General features: G+C 41.6%; 1 protein-coding gene across 1 annotated transcript in view; it reads left to right on the top strand.

Annotated features, from left to right (window-relative positions):
* The window catches only part of tspan13a (tetraspanin 13a), a 59,330-nt gene that overhangs the window by 16,503 nt on the left and 20,775 nt on the right, over positions 1-22,052 (top strand). The window contains exon 2 of the mRNA XM_080207295.1: positions 15,847-16,014. Coding sequence (XP_080063421.1) covers positions 15,847-16,014 — 168 coding nt within the window. The remainder of the gene's footprint in view (positions 1-15,846; positions 16,015-22,052) is intronic.

Below are 22,052 nucleotides of genomic sequence, written 5' to 3'. Positions count from 1 at the left end.
ATCTCTCTTCCACTAAGCATCTGGCATGTCATATAATTCATTAAGTTATTCTCTGGTGATTTTTTAGCAATTTTATTAATTCATTGACCGGTATTGATGATTTTTCATGGTGTCAATGTTAATGTATCTGTTCCATTTGCCTTTTGCCAAAGAGTGTGATGCAGCTACTTTCAAAGAAAATTCATGAGTTTATTTAAGCTTCCAAGTTTGAAAGTGAGGGTTCTCAACCTACACTGAGCCTTCAATCTGTAACATTTCAGCTGTAATGATTTGTTGAATAATGCAACATTTGTAGTTATACAACATGCCAACCATAATATTTTTATTTACCACGTTGTTCCATTTGGAAAACATGACTCAGTACTGTTGTTTTAATAACAATGTTCAAATACAATTTATGATAGTTTATCATAACCTGTGCTAGTTAATTTATTTCTTGTGGTAAAGCAGGAAATATTTTGTACAGCATTACAAAAGACATGGGTGTATCATTGACATGACAACCACACAATAGAACCTACGTAGAATCATAGAAACCCTACAGTCAGAAAGAGGCCATTTGGCCCATCAAATATGCACGACCACAATCCCACCCAGGCCCTACCCCCATACCCCTACATATTTATCTGCTAATCCCTCTAACTTAAACATCCCAGGACACTGTTTTAGCATGGCCAGTCAACCCAACCTGCACATCTCAGGACTGTGGGAGGAAACCGGAGCACCCGGAGGAAACTCTCACAGACACGAGGAGAATGTGCAAACTCCACACAGACCCAAGCCGGGAATTGAACCCAGGTCCCTGGAGCTGTGGAGCATAGTGCTAACCACTGCGCTACCTTGCCGTCCGTCAAAGACATTTGCACACTATCTCAGTCTTCAAGCAGTATGTCTTGTGTTAGAACAACTAATGTTAATACTGGACAAGTCAGATTGCAAAATGAAACCTGGACCTTTGTATATGCTTTTAGAAACCATGGAGGTAAAGTTACTTAACAAATTCACAGGAGCCTGCTGATGAACTTCTAACACAAAGAATAAAACATTCATTAAACAATATAACTGAAGTTTATTGCAGTAGACAAAAAGATTGGAAAGATCTCAATACAAGCATAAGATCTTTACTCCACACGTGGTGATTTCTGCTACTACTCTTGGACATGTGTGTGTCTCCTGCAGATGGAGGAAATGATGGAAGTGTCACACTGGGCTGACTTTGCAGGAGAGAGAGAAAGTAAACCACTGTTTATGCCTGACCAGTGAATCTGCTTAAGTGAGCATTTACGAGGCACCCGAACCTCTGCGGTTCTAGACTTTGGAATTATGATCTAGTCCTGTGATCCACCAGAATGAAAAGGGAGACCAGTAGGTGACACAAAAGGCCAAATTTTATTCAGGAAGGGATGACATTAACCAGATGTGTCAACATGCACGCATAATCAGTTACTATGCTATGGAAGGAAGAGACTAAGAACATAAGAACATAAGAAATAGGAGCAGGAGTAGGCCATCTAGCCCTTCGAGCCTGCCCCGCCATTCAATAAGATCATGGCTGATCTGTCGTGGCTCAGTTCCACATTCCTGCCCTCTCCCCATAACCCTTAATCCCTTCTCTTATCAAAAACCCATCAACCCGCTTCTTAAAAATATTTAGCGAGGCAGCCTCCACCACTTCAACGGGCAGAGAATTCCAGAGATTCACCACCCTTTGAGTGAAGAAGTTCCTCCTCAACTCCGTTCTAAACCGCCTCCCCTTTATCTTGAGGCTGTGCCCCCTAGTCCTACTGTCTTTTTTGAGCGGGAAGAGTCTCTCCACCTCTATCCTATCCATCCCATTCATCATCTTATACGTCTCAATGAGATCTCCCCTCATTCTTCTAAACTCTAACGAGTACAAGCCTAGTTTATTCAGCCTCTCCTCATAGCTCAATCCCCTCAACTCCGGTATCAGCCTAGTAAACCTCCTCTGCACTCCCTCCAGGGCCAAAATATCCTTGCGCAGGTGCGGCGCCCAAAACTGCACACAGTACTCCAGCTGCGGCCTCACCAATGCCCTATACAGCTGCAGCAAGACCTCCCTACTTTTATATTCAATCCCCCTCGCTATGAAGGCCAGCATCCCATTCGCCTTCCTGACCACCTGCTGCACCTGCAAGCTGGGTTTTTGCGACTCATGCACAAGGACCCCGAGGTCCCTCTGCACCGTCGCCTGCTGCAGTTTTTCGCCACGTAAGTAATAGTCCTTCCTACCATTCTTCCTACCAAAGTGGACCACCTCACACTTGCCAACATTAAATTCCATTTGCCATTTCCTGGCCCATTCGCCCAGCCTATCTAGATCCTTCTGCAGACTCTCCACACCCTCCGCACAATTTGCCGTTCCCCCAATCTTGGTGTCATCAGCAAATTTCGACACCCTGCACTCGGTTCCCTCCTTCAGATCATCTATATAAATGGTAAATAGCTGAGGCCCCAGCACCGACCCCTGGGGCACCCCACTAGTCACCATCCGCCAATCTGAATAGCACCCATTGACCCCCACTCTCTGCCTCCTATTTGACAACCAATCCTCTATCCACGCTAACACCCTACCCCCAACTCCATGTCCCCTGACCTTCTGCAATAACCTCTTGTGAGGTACCTTGTCAAACGCCTTCTGAAAATCCAGAAAGACCACATCCACCGGCTCTCCTCTATCCACTGCCCTAGACACATCCTCATAGAACTCCAGTAAATTTGTCAGACACGACTTCCCTTTAATGAAACCGTGTTGCGTCCGCCCTATCAAGCAATTCCCTTCAAGATGCCTCGCAATTTCCTGCTTAATGACGGATTCTAACATTTTACCTACCACAGACGTTAAACTAACCGGCCTATAATTCCCCGCCTTTTGCCTGGCACCCTTCTTAAACAACGGCGTAACATTAGCCGTTTTCCAATCTTCCGGCACTTCCCCGGAATCCAGCGACGTCTGGAAAATAACCACCAAGGCATCCACTATCACCTCCGCCATTTCTTTCAGAACCCTCGGATGCATTCCATCCGGTCCTGGGGACTTGTCCACAATCAGCCCCTCCAGTCTGTCGAGCACCACCTCTCTAGTAACAGTAATGTCATTAAGACCCTCCATTCCTACCACCTTTCCATCGCTAACACCCGGCAAATTATTCACGTCCTCCTCCGTGAAGACAGAAACAAAAAAGTTATTCAAGACCTTCGCCATATCCCCATCCCCTACCACTAGCTCCCCTTTCTCATCCTCTAAAGGACCAACGTTCACCCTAGCCAGCCTCTTCCTTTTTATATATTTATAAAAACTCTTGCTATCCTTTTTTATATTAAGTGCTAGCCCAGCCTCATAGCTTCTCCTACCCTCCTTTATCAACTTCTTTGTCAATCTTTGTTGACATTTAAACCTTTCCCAATCCTCTTCTCGCCCACTGCTCTTAGCTACTCTAAATTCCTCCGCTTTTAATTTAACACTTTCCTTCACCTCCTTCGTTATCCACGGCTTATTACCTCTCTTCCTACTGTCCTTTTTAACCATCGGAATAAATTTCTGCTGAGCACCAAGAAAGATCTCCTTAAAGATCCTCCACTGCTCCTCAGCAGACCTACCTTCCAACGCACTCCCCCAGTCCACATTCGCCAATTCTTCTCTCATCCTACCATACTCCCCTCTATTCAAACAAAGGACGCGCGTCCGGGAACCCACTTTCTCCTCCTCCATCTGCACCAGAAACTCCACCATACAATGATCACTCTCTCCAAGAGGATCCTTCACCGCAAGGTCCCTAATTCTACCCGCCTCATTACATAGCACCAGATCCAAGATAGCTCGCTCCCTCGTCGGCTCCAACACACACTGTTCAAGGAAATTATCCCGGCAGCATTCCAAGAACTCCTCCTCGAGCCCACCTCGTCCAACATGACATATGGATATTTTTAGGGTTACACAATTTTGTACAATTCTCAACCACCGTTCCTCAACACTTGGCTGTTTGGGGATTTCTGGAGACTGTAGATTATACTCACCACTCCTGGGGTCAAAGAGGCGGTGCTGTCTTTAAGAAAAGATCAGGGCCATCTTGCCTTCATGGAACATGCACCTTAGTCGTGTGGTTAGGTAGGTATAAACATCTTTGCTGTGCAGCCCAGACCTTCAGTTTGGGGTTGTGTACTGGATCTTTGCTGGTAAATGCTTGTTGAATTTCTTTTTGTTTGAGGAGTAATTTTAGAGTCTTTTCAGCTGCTGGAGTTGATAAGGAACAAGGTTGCGGCTCAGTCAAAGTTGATTTGTTCTGCTTGGAGGAGAGTCTGTGGCTGTTGTTATGGAGAAGTGAACCATCTACATGTTTGGGCTAGAAGAGTCTCCTGTCCTCTGTCTTTATCCAGTTTTAAAAAGATGCAGCCTTTGAATTTCTGACAGCTTTCTCCAAATGGTCAGTTGAATTTTAATGAGCGCTTGGAGCTGATGAGGTGCAAAATCATTTTGATGGTTCTCGAGGTGTTGATTGCTTTCCCATTGTGATGGTTTTGCAGCCTGGGCCCAAACCTGTTGGATTTTTGCAGACAACTTGGAGTCTATAATGTCTACTGTCCGTAGATATTGCAATGGGTGGCATTGTTAGCCAGCTCTAGCAGGGTCAGTTTTTGTGTAACTAGCAGGCTAGTTTTGCCATGACTCATCGGCCTTTGTCTCCTGGATGGATTTGATAAGGCTGTGTATCTCTTTTGTCTGTTGATGTCTTGTTTGCAGCCATTTTATGTCCATGTGTTTTGAAACATGGATTTTTGTTTCTCTGTATTTCAGCCAGTTTTGTCCATATTCTGCATATTGTATTAATGTCCATTAAAAGTTGGATTTACCTCCACTTACAGTGGCAACCCAAGCAGATTCTATGGATTCCTGAACCCACCCAGAAGCTTGTAATAGTGTGAACAACTCATCTCACTGAAATTTCATCTTTTCCGCAAGGAATTCCGATCTCCAGATTTGAAAACCTCATTTGGAATTCTCCAAATGTTGCTCCTGCTCAGATGGCTTCAACAGGGATCCACCTACAGGGTTTCAGTCTTGCCTTCTGAATTTTTTTTCCTTTGGTTCTCTGTGTACACTCTCGGGCTTTCCAATCTTCAGCCATGATAGCAGAACACCACTGCTTCAAAATGGTACCTTTGCCCCTACGGCCCACAGCACCGAGTCACCAACCTTCGGATGCTCTCTCTGATCTCCTATGCTTCTATCAAGCCTGCTGTTTCTTTAACTTGGAGCTTTTCTGTATAAAGTTTATCTTGACTCACCTCTGATCCCTGTCTTTGTCCCTTACCTCGGTTGCAGAATAAGCTAATTATTGCACAATGTAAGTGGTGCATTTTCTCTCTGTAATGATGAACGTTTGGTATTGTATCATTGCTGCTCTTAATATTAATGACCCATGCTACACATATATTAGATGATATTTATAGGCAGATGCCAACAATCGGCATTATCATTTTACTGTACCTTTCTGTAATAATTTGGTGACTTGATGGTACATCTTGAAAGGAGGCAAATATTGTGCATGATGGAGAGGGAGGGTTAAATGGAGGTGGGGTCTGGGGGGAGGATACAGGAGTAAGGAGCCTGGAAAGCGAGAAGCTACAGGGCTCATGATTTCTCTTGCTGGCCCTTGATCAAATTATTGCAAAATAATGTTGTTCAGCTTATTTCACCTCATTGATGCAGTTGGGATATATGATTTCCAATGTTGGTGCAAAGAATAAATCAGTCACATGACGTTTATGATGATTTATGCATGGTGAATGCATTGTATTTGTTTCACCTGTTAAGAGAGGAGAAGATCATATTCATTCTTAAAAATGGACATGCTTTCCCACTAATCTTCTACTATGTCTGTCAGATTTCATGCCAACATGCAAATTTATTCTGCAAAACAGGTCAAGCAACTTTGTCTATAGATACCCTATGCATAAGCTTTACTTGGCAATGTTTTCAATTCTTAAGTCTCACCTTCTAGTATGTGCTCTTCAACTCCTAATTTTCATCCTTCCTGTCTCATTCCTTCAGTGGTGGCAAAACCTTATGTACATATGAGCATACAAACGTTGAGAAAAAGGAGGCTATATGGCCTCTTGATACTGTTCCACCATTTGATAAGATCATAATTTCTCTGATCATGACTTCGACTTTCCTGCCTATCCTTTTATATCCTTAAATTCTTGACTTAAAGGGAGTTAGTTTAACTCCATCGTAAAAATATTCAATGACCCTTCCTTTACTGATCTCTGGAGACGAGGATTCCGCGACTAACAACCTTCTAAGAGAAACAAATTTGCCTAATCTGCATCTTAAATAGGAAGTCCCATATTTTTAAACTGGATCCCTGTTGGGGGTGAGAAAACGTCAAAGATTGAAGTTTAATATAATTGTGTAGTGAGGTTTAAGAATCTGTAATTAGTAAGAAGCTAATAAAATGGTTATAGATTCCTTTGTTACACAAAACCAGTTTTCTTTATTTAGGGATGATAAAGTTTTGGAGTTAGACAGTAAATGATGGCAGGGCTAGGCGCACAAAGATGAGTAAAAGCCTTTGCAATAGGAACACAATGTGACAAATAGAAGATGCGCTTCTTTTGGTAAATCTTGTATGTATTGTTAGATCAAAATTTAAACAATGTGTGCATGCAAAGCATGCTATAAATATATGCCTCCTTCATGTAATCATCAGAGCCTGCTACAGAGACCTCTGAAGGGAGACTCTCCCTGCATATACTTGAAAAATAACATAATCCTAACATGTTCTCTGTCTCCTGTGATTATCTTGTAAGAAGTCAGAAATCACAATCCCCAAGTTCTTAATAAGGGTGGCATGGTGTCACAACAGTTTGCACTGCTACCTCAGAGCACCAGGAAACTGGGTTTGATCCCAGCCTTTGGCCACTGTGTGGAGTTTGTGTATTCTCCCTGTGTCTGCATGGGTTCCCTCTGGTTGCTCCAGTTTCCTCCCAAACTTCAAGAATGTGCAGGTTAGGTGGATTGTCCATTATCCTTGGTATTTAAAATATGTTGATTAGTATCCCAAGATATGTAAGTTAGGTGGATTAGGGGTTATGGTGATAGGGCGGGCTGGGAGATGGGTTGAATCCGAGTTAAATGTTCTGTTGGAGAGTAGGAGCAGACTGAATGGACTGAATGGCCTCCTTTTGCACTGAAGTAACCTTCTTGAGTTGTCTGACTGAAAGGAGATTCATCCCATTGCACCCAAGATCTCCACCACAGGTAGGTTAAGAAGGCAGATTCTAAATCTACCCCAGCCAGAATGGAGATGGAACCCAATGTTGTTGGTATCAACCTGATCCACAATGACCATCCAAGCATGGTCCTCCAAGGAGTCTGAAATGCAGTGGCAGTGTATACTTCTACATGCAAGTTGTAGCAGAGAGTTATGGTTGGCGATGGTCAAGTCTCTGCTTTCTTTTCATCACGTGGCTGACCAGGAATCTTTCTCACTCTTCTGACCTCAGAATTGGCCTAAGTTAAAAGGATTTACAAGTTGTTCCTCAACCTGTTTTGTCATGTTATGAATACCCATTCATCGGCTGTCAAGTCCTTGAGTGAAATTTGAACATGGCACCTCTAGCTTAGAGGCAGGGTTGCCATGCACTGTGAGAATATCTCTGCCCTAGTTCTAGTCCCTCCCATAAGGGTAAACCCACTTTTAGCATGCACCCTGTCATGTCCCCTCAAAATTTTGTATATCTCAATACAATCACTTTAAATTCTTTTAAATTCCAGTAGGTACAGACCCAGCCTGTCCGATCTTTCCTCATCAAACAACTCTTTCATCCCAGAAAGTCTACTTTGAACTGCTTCCGTTACAGTTATATCTTTTCTTAAGCAAAGAAACCAAAGCTATACAGAGTTCCAGATGAACTCTCACTGATACCCAGAAACACATCCTTCCTTTTATGTCTTATTTCCTTTGGAGCAAATGTCTGTGATCTTGCTGTACCTTCATACTAACTTACTATGATTCCTGTACTAGCGCACCAGACACCCCTCAACTCTGCAATCTCTCTCCAATTAAATAATGTGCTGTTTTTCTGTTCTTCCTGCCAACTGAGTAACTTCACATCATCCTATGTTATACTCCATCAGTCACATTTTGGTCCACTCATTTAACCTATTTATATCCCTTTGCAAAGTTCTTATCTCCTCTTCTTAACTTATTTCTTACCTATCTTTGTGCCACTGGCAAATTTGCAACCACACATCCAGTTCCTTCATCCAAGTCATTGATATAGATCAGAAATAGTTGAGGAACCATCTCTGATCCCTGTGGCACTCCACTGGTTGCATCTTGCCAACCCAAAAATGACCAATTTATCTCTGCTCTCTTACTTTGTTAACTAACCAGTCATCTGTTCATTCAGATATGTTACGCATGATACCACAAGCTCTCTCTTATTTTGTGTAGTAACCTTTGATGTGGCACTTTATCAAATGCCTTTTGGAAATCCAAGTACATCACATCTACAGGTTCCTCTTTATCCAACTTTCTTGTTAGTTCCTCAGAAGTCTAGTAAATTAGTTGAACACAATTTCCCTATCTCAGAACTATGTTGATTCTGTCTGATTATGTTAAAGTTTTCTAAGTGTCCTGATGTAACCTCTTTTCGTAATAGATTTTAGCATTTCTCAGTGACATGTTAGGTTTGTTGGCCTGTAGTTTCCAGTTTTTTGTTTTCCTCTTTTTCTGAAAACAGTGGTTCTATTCACTATTTTCCAAAACTGATGGGGCCTTTCCAGAATTTGAGAAAATTAAAATTAGTTAATTGATTAAAAGATAAGGGAACGGCACTAAGCCATAATACTGATTTGGAGAACTAGTACAGACATGATGGGCTTGATGGCCACCAGGTGCTCCATAACAATTTTGTGATATCTGTAGCCACTTCTTTTAAAACTCTAGGATGAAGTCCATTAGGACCTGAGGATTTGTCAACCTTTAATTCTAATAATTGTCTGCCACCTTTCCCTGGTGATTGCAATTGTTTTGTGATCCATTTACCAATTGATTCCCAATTATGTATGATATTATTTGTGCCTTCCACAGAGAAGGCATACATGAAGTTTGTTCAATGTATCCACTTTTTTTTATTAAACCTGATGTGGAGTTGCCAGCGTTGGACTGGGGTAGGCACAAAAAATAGTCTCTCAACAAATCCAACAGGTTTATTTAGTGCCACGAGCTTTCAGAGTCACCTGATGAAGGGGCAGTGCTCCAAAAGTTCATGCTACTAAATAAACCTGGACTTTAACCTGGTGTTGTGAGACTGTTTATTAAACCTCTTCTGTTGCATCTTTATTGACTAACTCCTTACCCTAATTTCCAAGTTCACTTCAGTCAACTCTCTCTTTATACCCTTATAGTTAAGTTTAAAATATGAGCCTCAGGCCTTCTGTTCTCTCCCTCAAATTGAATGTGAAATTCAATCATGTTATGATCACTGCTACCTAGAGGCTCCTTTACTAAAAGGCTAGTAATTTACTTCTGTCTCATTGAATATGGCCAGGCCTAGAATAGCCTGCTCTTTGTTAGCTGCAGAGTATGCCACTGTAAGAACCTGTCCCAAAAACACACTATGATCTCATCATCCATGCTACCTTTGCCAATCTAATTAGTCTAATCTATATGTAGTTTCAAATGAAATGATTTTCATCAAGTGCCTGTTATGTGTTTCTTTATACTTCATTCTCCAGTTTAATTACTGGTAGTGAACCTAAAAACTACTGCAAATAGTTACCATAATTAACAGAGTTACCTCACCATCTTTTCCTAACTTCCTGTCCTCCTGCAATGTCATGTACCCTTGAATATACAGGTTCCAGCCATGTCTCTGTAATGGCTCTCCAATCAATAATATTTATTTCCGTTTGAGCTGACAATTCATCCATTTTGATACAAATGCAGTGTGCATTCTGTCAGAAAATTATTTCTTTTTACGATTCTTACAACCTCTGGCCTTATCTGCTGCCCAATCTTAAGTTTGTGTTCCTTCGCTTTCTATGTTCTCTGGTTATCATTAACCTTATTGATACCTCGTTCTCTTGCCTTGTCTTTCCCTCCAGTTTACTACATCTTCCCTCACTTGGGGGTGGTGGGGGAGATTCTCTCACCCCGCTGCGCTAGAAAATTAGCGTGGTGGGGGAGGGAGAATCCTGTGGCCGGACATGTGCGAGATTTGCACGCGTGTTTCCGCTGCACGCACATCTCCCAGTGCCGGATTTCCGCCACCATCAGATCCGTGTTGGAAACCAGCGGGAAGACAGGTAAGTAATTTAAATCTTTATTTAAATCTAATTTTAACGTAATTAGCAGCTTCCCATTTTCAGGGAGCTAGCAGCCCGACACTGCTGGAGGGTTGGGTGGTGGGGGGAGTGCACCCTGGGCAGTGCCAGTCTGGAACAAAGTGCCAATGTCTGAGGGCACCTTGGCATTTTGCCTATTGGTATTGGGCAGTGCTGGGGGGACAGGACATATGGGGGCGATCATAGAGGTGGGGGATTCCATTGCCACTTTGCATTGGGATCAGTGGGGACAAGAGGGAGGCCAGCAACCGGGATGGGAGGGGGTTCTGCACTACGAGAGGTTAGGGGCTGAGGGGCAGCTAGAGATTGGGGTGGGCTGGGGGGTGGGGAGGGGGGAAGAGAAGTCGGGGCTGGCCTGGGAATGATTGATAATGATATTCACGCTGGTGGCCTCTGCAGTGCAGGGTGTGGGAGATTCTAGTCTGAACTCCCACTGAAAAAACAAGCATGAATTACTCCAGTTTTCCTGCAAATTTAATGCTTAGAATTTTTTGCGAGAATTCCAGTCTTGATCTCTCACCCTCACTATTTAATTTAAAACCCTCTCTTGTGTCCTAGTTGTATGTCTCTCCAAAACATGGGTCCCAGTACAGTTCAGATGAAGACTGTTTCAACAGTATAGATCCCACTTTCCCAGAACCGCTTCCAGTGCCCCATGAATTGAAACTCATTTCTTCCATGCTATTCTTTGAGCCATGTTCTCACATAATTCAACTGCAGAACGTCACCTATCCTGTCATCTTCATTCTGTTTAAATAAATAATTAATCGCTTTCTTAATTGCATTTTAATACCTCATCTTGACTTTGATTATGTTCATATTTCAATTAATGTTCTACTTACAAGAACAAAGAAAATTACAGCACAGGAACAGGCCCTTTCGCCCTCCAGGCCTGCATCGACTATACTGCCTGACTGAACTAAAACCCCCTACTCTTCTGGGAGCCGTATCTCTATACTCCCATCCTATTCATGTATTTGTCCAGACGCTCCTTAAAAGTCACTTTTGTATCTGCTTCCACTACCTCCCCTGGCAGTGAGTTCCAGGCACCCACCATCCTCTATGTAAAAAAAAACACAGATTGAAATTCCCTAATTTAAATAAGATGCATAGATAAAACACTCCAACCAATTACTTGCTGACTTTACACCTCAATTTTTCATTGAGAAGCTCCTGGCGATGATGGATAACACTCTCTGTCCAGATTAATTGCTTTCAGTTTTTCTGTTGCTCAGTCTCGTGATTTTCTGTTCCACAGTCTGTCACGTTTTGTCATCATCACTGTGTACTGTTGAATGCTCCTTTCAGTTCCCTGCACCATTACATCTTGTGCAATCATCAAGTCTCCTTCAAGGGTACCACTTCAACCATACTCTCTTTGATCGCTACCACCCCCTTCCCCCACCACGACCTTTCATCTCTGCTTTGTGCCCATGCAGCTCCATGCTGAAGTACCAGTGAATGTTTTGCTACATAAATGATAAATGCTACTGTTGGTTATCAGTTCTATAGTAAACTGAGCAAAAACATTGCACCAGACATAAAAGCGCTTGATGCGAAATTCTCCTCAATAGTCAGTTTAACAGATTGAGCTGAAATTACATTTAAAATGTTTTTTCCTTTCCAATTGTAATTTTCCTCCATTCATTTGCAGTTACATGTTTAAGTGAGAGATTGGGCAAGGCAACCTTGGGCTTCCCCAACCCTGCTTTTTAGTTGACAGCTGAGAATGAGCAAAAGGAACCTATATGTTTCATCTATGATCCCTCCCCCTCCCTTCATCCCTTTATGCTGAATCTCTGCTTTAATCCATAATTTTCTTCCGAGATAATTGCCTAATGGAATATTTTTCTTGCATTGAGTATTAACATTTAACATTTTGGCTGTGATAAACTTCCCAGAATATATATTTTCTCCCAAATAAACGTAGTATAATGAATTTTGCTAAAAACACACAAAACAGTAATTAGGCATTATAATTCTTGGCAAGTTACTGTACAATACTAAGCAGTACATTGTTATTTGAACCCTCAGTTTGTGGATAAATTATAACATGGTGTTGCTTGGTACCTTTTGTACTTCATCTCCTTTTGCAAACAAGATAACAATGACCTCTTTTTATAATGTCAAAGCAAGACTGCTATGAATAGTGTTAGTAATGTTTAGAGGGAAACAATGACTTTCTACATCAGTGGGAATGGAAATTCTTTGTAAAAGCTTCCACTAAGAGATTTTGTCTGATTTTAAGCTTCCTTCTCAATGTCATTTTTAAATAAAATATTTTGTCAGTAACTTATCCTTGGAGACATTTCTCTGCAGCTTGTTATTCCATTAAAATAGCCATACTGATCTGAGGCCAGTTGCTATCCATCCTTAAAATTTCTTGATGAGTTGGTAGCAAGCAAGTCTATACATCAGTTTAAATATACTATCAAAGGCCATAACCGTGTATGTATATTTAATATTAGTTAGATGTGAAGTGTGTTAAATAAAGAGGAATTAATTGTGTCATGGGTTTGAATGTTGGCCTTGAAATTGAATTCACCCTGATTTTTGTGCAGCTTTAAAAGAATCATTATCTCTTTTTCCTCAAATCTATAATTTAAGGTCTGTGAACATTTAGAAATAGTTTATTTGGTCGAGAGCAATCAGCACAGATTTGTTAAAGGCAAGTTAGTATTTGACAAATTTTTAAGTAATAACCAATTGCATAGATAAAGAGAATGCAGTACATTTGCCAGAATTTTGCGCATTCACTTAATCTATGACATTTTGTAGCCTCCTTTTATCCTCTTCACAAATGTGTACAAGGTCATCTGAACCTGTTTGATAAGATGCCTTGAAGCTTGTTAGAAAATCAAGAATGTGGTGTAAGAAAATGCAGTTTGATAGTAAGATGGTCAGATAGAAAACTGGTTGACAGGAAGGAAACAAAGATGAATGAAATGGCATAAATGGGTCTTTTTCTGATTGTCAGATGCACTGTGTGGTATGTCACAGGTATCAGTCCTGGGGCCTCGACATTTTACAACTTGTATAATTGACTTGGATGGAGGGGTCGATGGTAATGTTTTAAGTCACTTACATTAATACTGCAATGAAGTTACTGTGAAATTCCCTGAGCTGCCACAGTCTGGCACCTGTTCGGTCAATGCACCTAACCAGCGCATCTTTCAGAATGTGGGAGGAAACCGGAGCATGCAGAGGAAACCCACGCAGACATGGGGAGAATGTGCAATCTCCACATGGACAGTGACCCGAGCCAGGAATCAAACCCAGGTCCCTGGCGCTGTGAAGCAGCAATGCTAACCACTGTATTACCATTTATGGTTGCAAATTTACTGATGATACAAAGGTGGTAGGAAGGTAAGTTGTGAAAAGGGTAAAAGGAGGCTACAAAATGACATAGATTAAGTGAACATGCAAAGTTCTGGCAAATGGGCCATAAAGTGGGCAAATGTGAAATTGTTCATTTTGGCAGGAACAATAAACAGAAGAATATTGCCTAAATGGTGAGAGATTGTAAAGCTCTGAGTGTCAAAGGGACTTGGGTCTCCTAGTGCACGAATCACAAAAGGTTAGTATGCAAGTGCAGCAAATAATTTAAAGCCATAGAATGTTGTCAGTTATTGTGAAGGGAATTGATTACAAAAGTAAGGATGTTATGCAGAATGCTGGTGAGACTACATCTGGAGTACCATGTACAGCACTGGTTCCTTATTTAAGGAAAGGTATAAATGCATTACAAACAGTTCAGAGAATTTTTACTAGACTAATACCTGGAATGGATGGGTTGTCTTATGAGGAAAGGCTGGCTTGATTGAAACACACAGATCCTGAGGGACCTTTAACAGGGTCGATCTGGAGAGGATGTTTCTTCTCGTCAGAATCTAGAACTAGCAGTCATTATCTTAAAAATAAGGAGTCCTTCGTTTAAGATCAAGATGAGGAGAATTCTTTTTCTCTGAAGATCGTGCGTTTTTAGAAATCTTTTTCAAAAGGCAGTGGAATATTTGAATATTTTTAAGGGAGATCGCTCAACAAATCTTTGATTAACAAGGGAATGAAAAATTATCAGGGGAGGACAGGAATGTGGAGGTTACAAGCAGATCAACCATAATCTTCTTGAATGGCAAAACAAGTTCGGGGGGCGAAAAACTGCAGCAGGCGACGGTGCAGAGGGACCTCGGGGTCCTTGTGCATGAGTCGCAAAAACCCAGCTTGCAGGTGCAGCATGTGGTCAGGAAGGCGAATGGGATGCTGGCCTTCATAGCGAGGGGGGGTTGAATATAAAAGTAGGGAGGTCTTGCTGCGGCTGTATAGGGCATTGGTGAGGCCGCAGCTGGAGTACTGTGTGCAGTTTTGGGTGCCGCACCTGCGCAAAGATATTTTGGCCTTGGAGGGAGTGCAGAGGAAGTTTACTAGGCTGATACCGGAGTTGAGGGGGTTGAGCTATGAGGAGAGGCTGAATAAACTAGGCTTGTACCCGTTAGAGTTTAGGAGAATGAGGGGAGATCTCATTGAGACGTATAAGATGATGAATGGGATGGATAGGATAGAGGTGGAGAGACTCTTCCCGCTCAAAAAAGACAGTAGGACTAGGGGGCACAGCCTCAAGATAAAGGGGGGGTGGTTTAGAACGGAGTTGAGGAGGAACTTCTTCACTCAAAGGGTGGTGAATCTCTGGAATTCTCTGCCCGTTGAAGTGGTGGAGGCTGCCTCGCTAAATATTTTTAAGACGCGGGTTGATGGGTTTTGGGGAGAGGACGGGAAAGTGGAACTGAGCCACGACAGATCAGCCATGATCTTATTGAATGGCGGGGCAGGCTCGAAGGGCTAGATGGCCTACTCCTGCTCCTATTTCTTATGTTCTGCTCCTAATTCATATATTCAGATGAATTGTGTTGCTTGGACATGAGAAGGCTTGGACAAGCTGTAATCTAGATCTGTTTTTGCAGTGAATGAATATAGATAATGGAACATATTTTAATTTTCTGATGCCACAAAAGTAAAAAGTTTGACATACTCAGGTTAATGTCCTTATTTCCATTGAAGCCGATTAAAGTCAGGTTTAATACGAAGTTTTTGAAATTCTGAAGCGTTTTGATGCTGAATAGGCAAAGCATGTTTTCTCTACTTGAGAGTCAGATAGGAACCATCAAATTAAAATTAATGCTCAGAAGGAGAGGAATTGAACAAATTTATTTCAAGGTTTATTAGAGCACAGAATGTTTTGCCACGGGTAGTGGTTGAGGCAGAGACTGTTGCTTCCTTTAAGGGAAAAACAGGTAATGTTTGAACCCAGAAGGCATGTAGGAAAATAGGATTGGGTTTGAATTGTTGTTGCAAAGATCAATGGGCACAATGGGCTGAAAGAGTGCGACTTCATTGTCAGCTTTTATGATTATGCAAAAAAAATGTTTTATCTTAAGATAGGTCTCTAATTCTAATCTTATGCCCTTTTTTCACAGCTGGTGAGTCTGTTACTGATTGGAATTGCAGCATGGGGTAAAACATTTGGACTCGTTACAAGCTTCTCTGTTGTCGCAGGAGTAATTGGAGTGGGAATCTTTCTTTTCTTTATTGCTTTGATTGGACTATTGGGAGCCATTAAGCATCACCAAGTGTTGCTATTTTTCGTATCCTTTGACTGAAAATAATTACTCAATATTTACTCTGATCATTGAGACTTGGTTCAAAAATGGTTTTTAGCATTGCATGGAAGAGAAATGGAGTCAGCACAAAGTAAATCGAAATATGCAGCATTAACTTTTTATTTAGTTATGATTAAATGCAAACGATGACAGTGAATCCATGAGGCAACATTCATTTGTTGGATAATTGGGTGGCGTAGTGGGTTAGGTGCTAGTCTTTCACCTTTGGGACATTGTCTCTAACTGATCTTAAAAGGATGAAAGTCTGCTAGGTGTGAAGGTTCTTTCACATATTGAATTTACATTGTTTCAATCCATTTTTTAATGGGGATTGGTCCCTAAAAAAAAAATCCTAATTGGCCATCTTATTAAATCACAGAATGACTGGTTTGAAAATAAAACAACATCAGAAGCTCAACCATGAATCAAACCAATTTGATGAGGCTGAGATATATTGGAATTGGAGTAAACATTGATATAAAAAAAACCCATTATGTTCTGTGATTACCCATGAGTAATAGCATCAGTGGTCTTCCTATACACATTGCAGTGGATATCCTGTATGCACTGAAAATACCGCATAATTGATGGAGGCCAGTTCCCCATAGGTATACTTGCAGAACCTGTTTCTTGCCCAGCATACACGGACTGACTATTTTGCAGTCTGATCCTGTCTTGAATCGAGAAGACTACAACATTTTGTCCACTGTCAAATGTCTCCAAATATCTGAAGGCTATGACTTTAAAAGTCTCCTCAATAGCCTTGATATCCAAGCAAACATTTAATAAAGATAGCAAGCCTAAATATCTTTGATTATTTTTATTACTGGAATTACTTGTGCATCCATGATTGTTTTCCTGACTGATGTGAGAAATATCAAATTTTGTTTTAGGTTTAAATTATCAAAAAAATTCATTGAAAAAAGATGAACAAGCAAGTAATATAGCATTTACAGTCAGTTACAATGCTTAATTGGAAGGAAAACAAAATATAGCAATTTCCATTAAATTACTATTCCTTTGAATTAACGCATACACCGTTTTGTTGCATCTCGCATGACTGCAGAAGTTGAGCTAGCCTGACTTAACTCTTAAGTTCTAAGCAGATTTTCCTCACAATTACTCTGGCACATGTGTATTTGCAAACAGTGTTTGATTTGAATAATGGCTTCAAAAATTAATTGGCTATCCTATCCACATTGAACAAAACTAGTTGTACATGTGGACAGAAGCAGCATTGTGCAGATGGTAGAAATCTGAAATATTTGTACACAATGAACTTGGCTTCCCTCCATTCGCCTCCTCTTTGAGCCATCCTTCCAATTTAGCATCCAGCTAAGCTGGAATTACTTATTTGTTTCAAGCTAATGAATGTTTAACCAGATTTAAACAAACCAAATGTAGATTAAAACAAAAACATCATTTTTGCAGCAGATCCTCAGAACAGAGGTCAGGTGTCAATATGTTGAGAGTCATGCTGCTGTATTGCAACATATGCTTTCTAATATAAAAGAGAATAAAATGCAGTGATAGAAGGAGTCCTGATGGTAACAGTCCCTTTGATCACACCTTCCACATTCCCTCTGGACTAAAAATTTAAAAGTTGACCTTGGACTGATGGTTTTGAGTGCTTCCTCAGCCTGCATTTGTTACCATCTTTTGTGGGCATATTTTTCCAGTATCATATACAAAATATCCATATGTTAGAATTGAATTTGGTAGAACATGGTCCAGACCCAGTTGAAGTGCCACCTTCTGTGAGTTCCTGAATATGCAATAGGCAAATTGTTTTCACTAGCAATGTCCTTAGTGGGTCCTGATTCCAAAGATTTTAGTGTGGCATTAGAAGCCCATTTAAATTCTATCTACTTAAATGGCCAAACTGCTGAAAGACAAGCTATGTGATAGAGCTGAAAGGTTGTCAGAATGCTTAACGTTTTGCCTTGGTGAGGTTGTACAAAATTGATGTTCACTTCTGAAGTTACATAATGAAGAAAGAAAATTGGAGCATTCTTACAAGGGCAATCTCCTGAATTACATAAATCTTTCAAATTTGCTCATGTTTGATTTGATTAATTCAGCCTTTCAAATAAAGGCAGTCTTTCCCCTGTCCAAACATTTTGCATGTCGCTCATGATGGGAAGCTCCTATTCTGCTTCAAAGAAATCAACTCTTGTCCCTTAAATGGAACGGTTCTGTTCTCCAATCTTGTTTCAAGTCAGTCAGAATACCAAAACACTGTTGTCATCGTCTGCTCATGCTTTATCTATTGCACTTGGTAGTCTAACATTTTGTGGGTCTGATCTGATTTCCCAACACACGAAGTCATGGGTGGAACTGAGTGCGCTTCATTATCTTCAGATCCTTTCTGTTAAATCTGTGCAGTTGCCCTTTAAGAGGTGCTGACTCATTGCATGTCTTCCCTACACATGCAGTGCACTTTTGGCCCTGGATGTGTGGGGTATATCAATGCAGCTAGATCCAATGAAAAAAATCAAACATCAGTGAATTAGAAGCTTGCCATTAGTTGGTCTTCTATAGCAGACACGCATTCCCTCATGATCCAGATCTTTATGACTATTTTCTACGATCATAACATTTAACATTGTAATACTTGATGCTTGTCACCAGATGTCGCTAACCCTACTGTTAGCAGCATTACGCCACAATATACCAAGTAATATTGTCCTCTTGCATAGGTTTCTAAAATCGCCCTGTGAATACAATCTACCTACCCACTAGTCAGGATCAGAACAAATTTCTATCAAATGCTGTGTTGATAAGATGAAATAAAGTAGGACTGGAGGGAGCTCCTTTGGAGTGTCAAACGTCAACATAACCCATTCAGTGAATGTTCTGTCCTATGCTGTAAAATTCTGAGTGATTGGAAGGGAGAAAATCTTTTTTGTCCGTGTATGAGAGATGTTAAATGCATCATGGGGGAAAAGAAAAATCTAATAATAGTCCTTAGTAATTGTGGTTAGTCTAGTATTGCAGGATGAAGTTCTAATGTAGCTTGCTTTACTATTTATTGTATATTGATGCGGTGGATGAAAAAAATCATCACCAGAGTTTAAGGCTTTTCATTATTTCCTCTTTAAAAAATAAAGTGCACATTATTGCAATTGTTCCCTTGTTTAGGGTAAGGTGTTTTCCTACTTCAAAAGTTTGACTGTTTCTGATTTATTCATACAGGAGAAGCCACCTAAGCAAAACATTGACTTTATTGGAATATTGCAATCTTTACGAATTTGCTCTGAATTCAGGAAAGCCAACCTGCTGATTTAGCAGAATGAACAAATCCTATCCAATTGCTCAGATAATATTGAAATTCTGATAGACTGGTAAAATGAGCAAAATCATTAGAAGCTCATTTGCCTTTCCTTGCAGAGCAGCTGAGAACCTCTACTGACCGAACTACAGATAGTTTGGGAAGGTGGTTGAGTCAGGGATGCGCATCAATAATAGGTGGGATAAATGGGACAGATAAATTTCTACCAATGAGTATAAATCAAATGACTTCTGTTCTTGGACTGTTTAGGTAGTGAGACCACTAATATTCCACGGGACTATTTGTGGAATTTGTGTCATTTCCGCAATAATGTTTTTTATTCCAATTCAATCCAATCAAGTCCAATTCAGATTCTCAACAAGTTGAGACATTCCTGATCCAAGCTGACAAGACAGGGCTCTCACCTTCTGTCTTGGGCTTGATTTACATGATCCAAGCTAATTGGAGTAGGTATAACTCCTCCTTCAAGGCCTGATCTCATTTATATCTTAACCAAAAGGCCAAGATGCTGCTTTTAAAAATTGCTTCAAATGAAGCTAAAATATTACCGAATGACTTCAACCAAGCACAGCACGTCGGTACTACACTTGATTTTAGCCAAAAGGCTGAGAAGCGATCATTTCCACAATAATGTGCGTAGATGAACAGAATGAGGAAGACTATAAATGATTAATCTTTGGCACACGAGATTAAGCAGGGTACCTGTTGGACTTTTGGCTAAGATCAAACGTAGTATTGACATCTGGCTTGGCTGGTGGTGAGAAGGGCACTCCCTGTCAGATCCTTTATGCACGCTCGAGGTCTCAACAGCACCGCATGCTGCCCTCAAAGCGGCTGCGGGGCTGATGAGATAGTCACACACCTCCTTGTGGAATGTGCCTTTGTAGAGAAGGTCTGGAGTGAGATGCAGTGGTATTTGTCGAGGTTCGTCCCGAGCAGCTCGGTGACACAGGACTCCGTGCTCTACAGGCTGTTTCTGGGGACGCACACCAAGACAAACATCAACTGCTGCTGGGAGGTCATCAACTTGGTGAAGGACGCACTTTGGTCCACCCGAAACTTGCTGATCTTCCAGCTGAAAGAACTGTCCTTGATCGAGTGTTGCAGACTGGCTCATTCCAAGGTCCAGGACTACATGCTGAGGGACACGTTGAAGCTTGGGGCAGCTGCCGCAAAGGCACAATGGGGAAAGGGCACACTATAAGGCCTTTTAACAGAGGCAGACCGAGGGCCTGGGAACTGCAGAATACCCTCGACCTGCGTGTCTGTGTGCCAATCTGAGCAATAACGACACACAGTAGTTTATTGAGGCCTGTATATAGCTTTAAGTATTGAAATGTAATGACTGTAATTTGTATAAAACTGTAAAAATGTTTTGATTCTGCACTGTTTGCAATTCAAAGCCATGTAGATTTGCAATAGTTTATTTGAGATTTTTATGAATAAAGTATATTTATGGAAAAAAAATGTAGTATTGACATGCTGCACTTGGTTGAAATCATTAGGTTGCATTTCAGCTTCATTTGAAGCAATTTTTTAAAGTGGCATCTTGGCTTTTTGGCTAAGTTGCAAATTAGATCAAGCCTTGGAGGAGGAGCTACACCTACTCCAATCAGCTTGGATCATGTAGATCAAGCCCAAGACAGGAGGTGAGAGCCCTGTCTTGTCAGCTTGGATTGGGAATGTCCCAACTTGTTGGGACTCTGAATTGGCTTTAATTTGACTTGATTGGAATGGAATAAAGTAAACAGAAAAAAATGTATGATCAAAGCCAAGACTCGGATTTCACAAAGAGCTTTCGTATTTTGATGGGGATTGTGGATTAAAGAAGCAGGCGTCAGATGACTGGCAGACAGCTGTCTACAACACTTGAGCTCTGCTGCTACTGGTGAATCGTTATGCTGGTTTGAAGCCTCTGGCTTGGACCTAACGCCGGTACAGATAGACTGTGTTTTCGAGCTATGGCAGCAACTGCTCCGAGAGCTACAGGCCAAGGGCTGCCCAACACCAGCTGGGTGAAGCCTTTGGGAGGAGACTCACTGGTGGGCCGCAACTATCTCATCAAGAAGGTGTTGTTCGAGTGCTGCGGGTTCCAAGCAGCAGACGTCTACAGTTTGGCTGAATACAGTAACCAGCCATATGTGGATGTCAGCTTCAGAAGCCTGTCAGGATGCGTCAAGTTCCTGACAGCCTTGAAGGAGAAAGGCAAAAAGGGGCTCCTCGCTATCCTGACTACAGAGCCCCTGTTCACCATGCCGTCCCAGCGGAACTGGGTTATCATATTCCAGATGTATAACCCTTATGTCCTTGCGGCTGACGTTGCTCTCCAGTACGTGGAGGTGAAGGAAGAGACCGTGGACGTCGTGGACAAATATGGGATCTGGACCTTTGAAAGGCGAGAGTCACTCTGAAGATTGACCCCAAGGGAGGTCTTCCGCACCCGCCTTCCAATTCTGTCATCGGGGGGAATCGAAGCTTCCTGTACTACATGGGACAGCCACAAGTGTGCCGCATCTGCGGCAAAACTGGACGTTTTGCCGCAAGCTGCAGCACCACCTTCTGTAGAAACTGCTTGAAGGAGAGCCACGCGATGAACGACTGCAAAGGCAGTAAATGTCGCAATCTGGTCATGTTTACAGGTACCCAGATCACCGGAGGTGGAGCGAGGAAGGCAAGTGCCCCAGCCGCCTCAGGGAACAAGAAGTCCACTGCAAAAGAAGCTGGTATGAAG

Source organism: Carcharhinus amblyrhynchos, chromosome 2, assembly GCF_965287045.1.
Source record: "Carcharhinus amblyrhynchos chromosome 2, sCarAmb.v2.hapA, whole genome shotgun sequence".
Lineage (NCBI taxonomy): Eukaryota > Metazoa > Chordata > Chondrichthyes > Carcharhiniformes > Carcharhinidae > Carcharhinus > Carcharhinus amblyrhynchos.
Note: the sequence above shows the minus strand (reverse complement) of the source record. Positions and strands in the feature narration are given on the sequence as shown.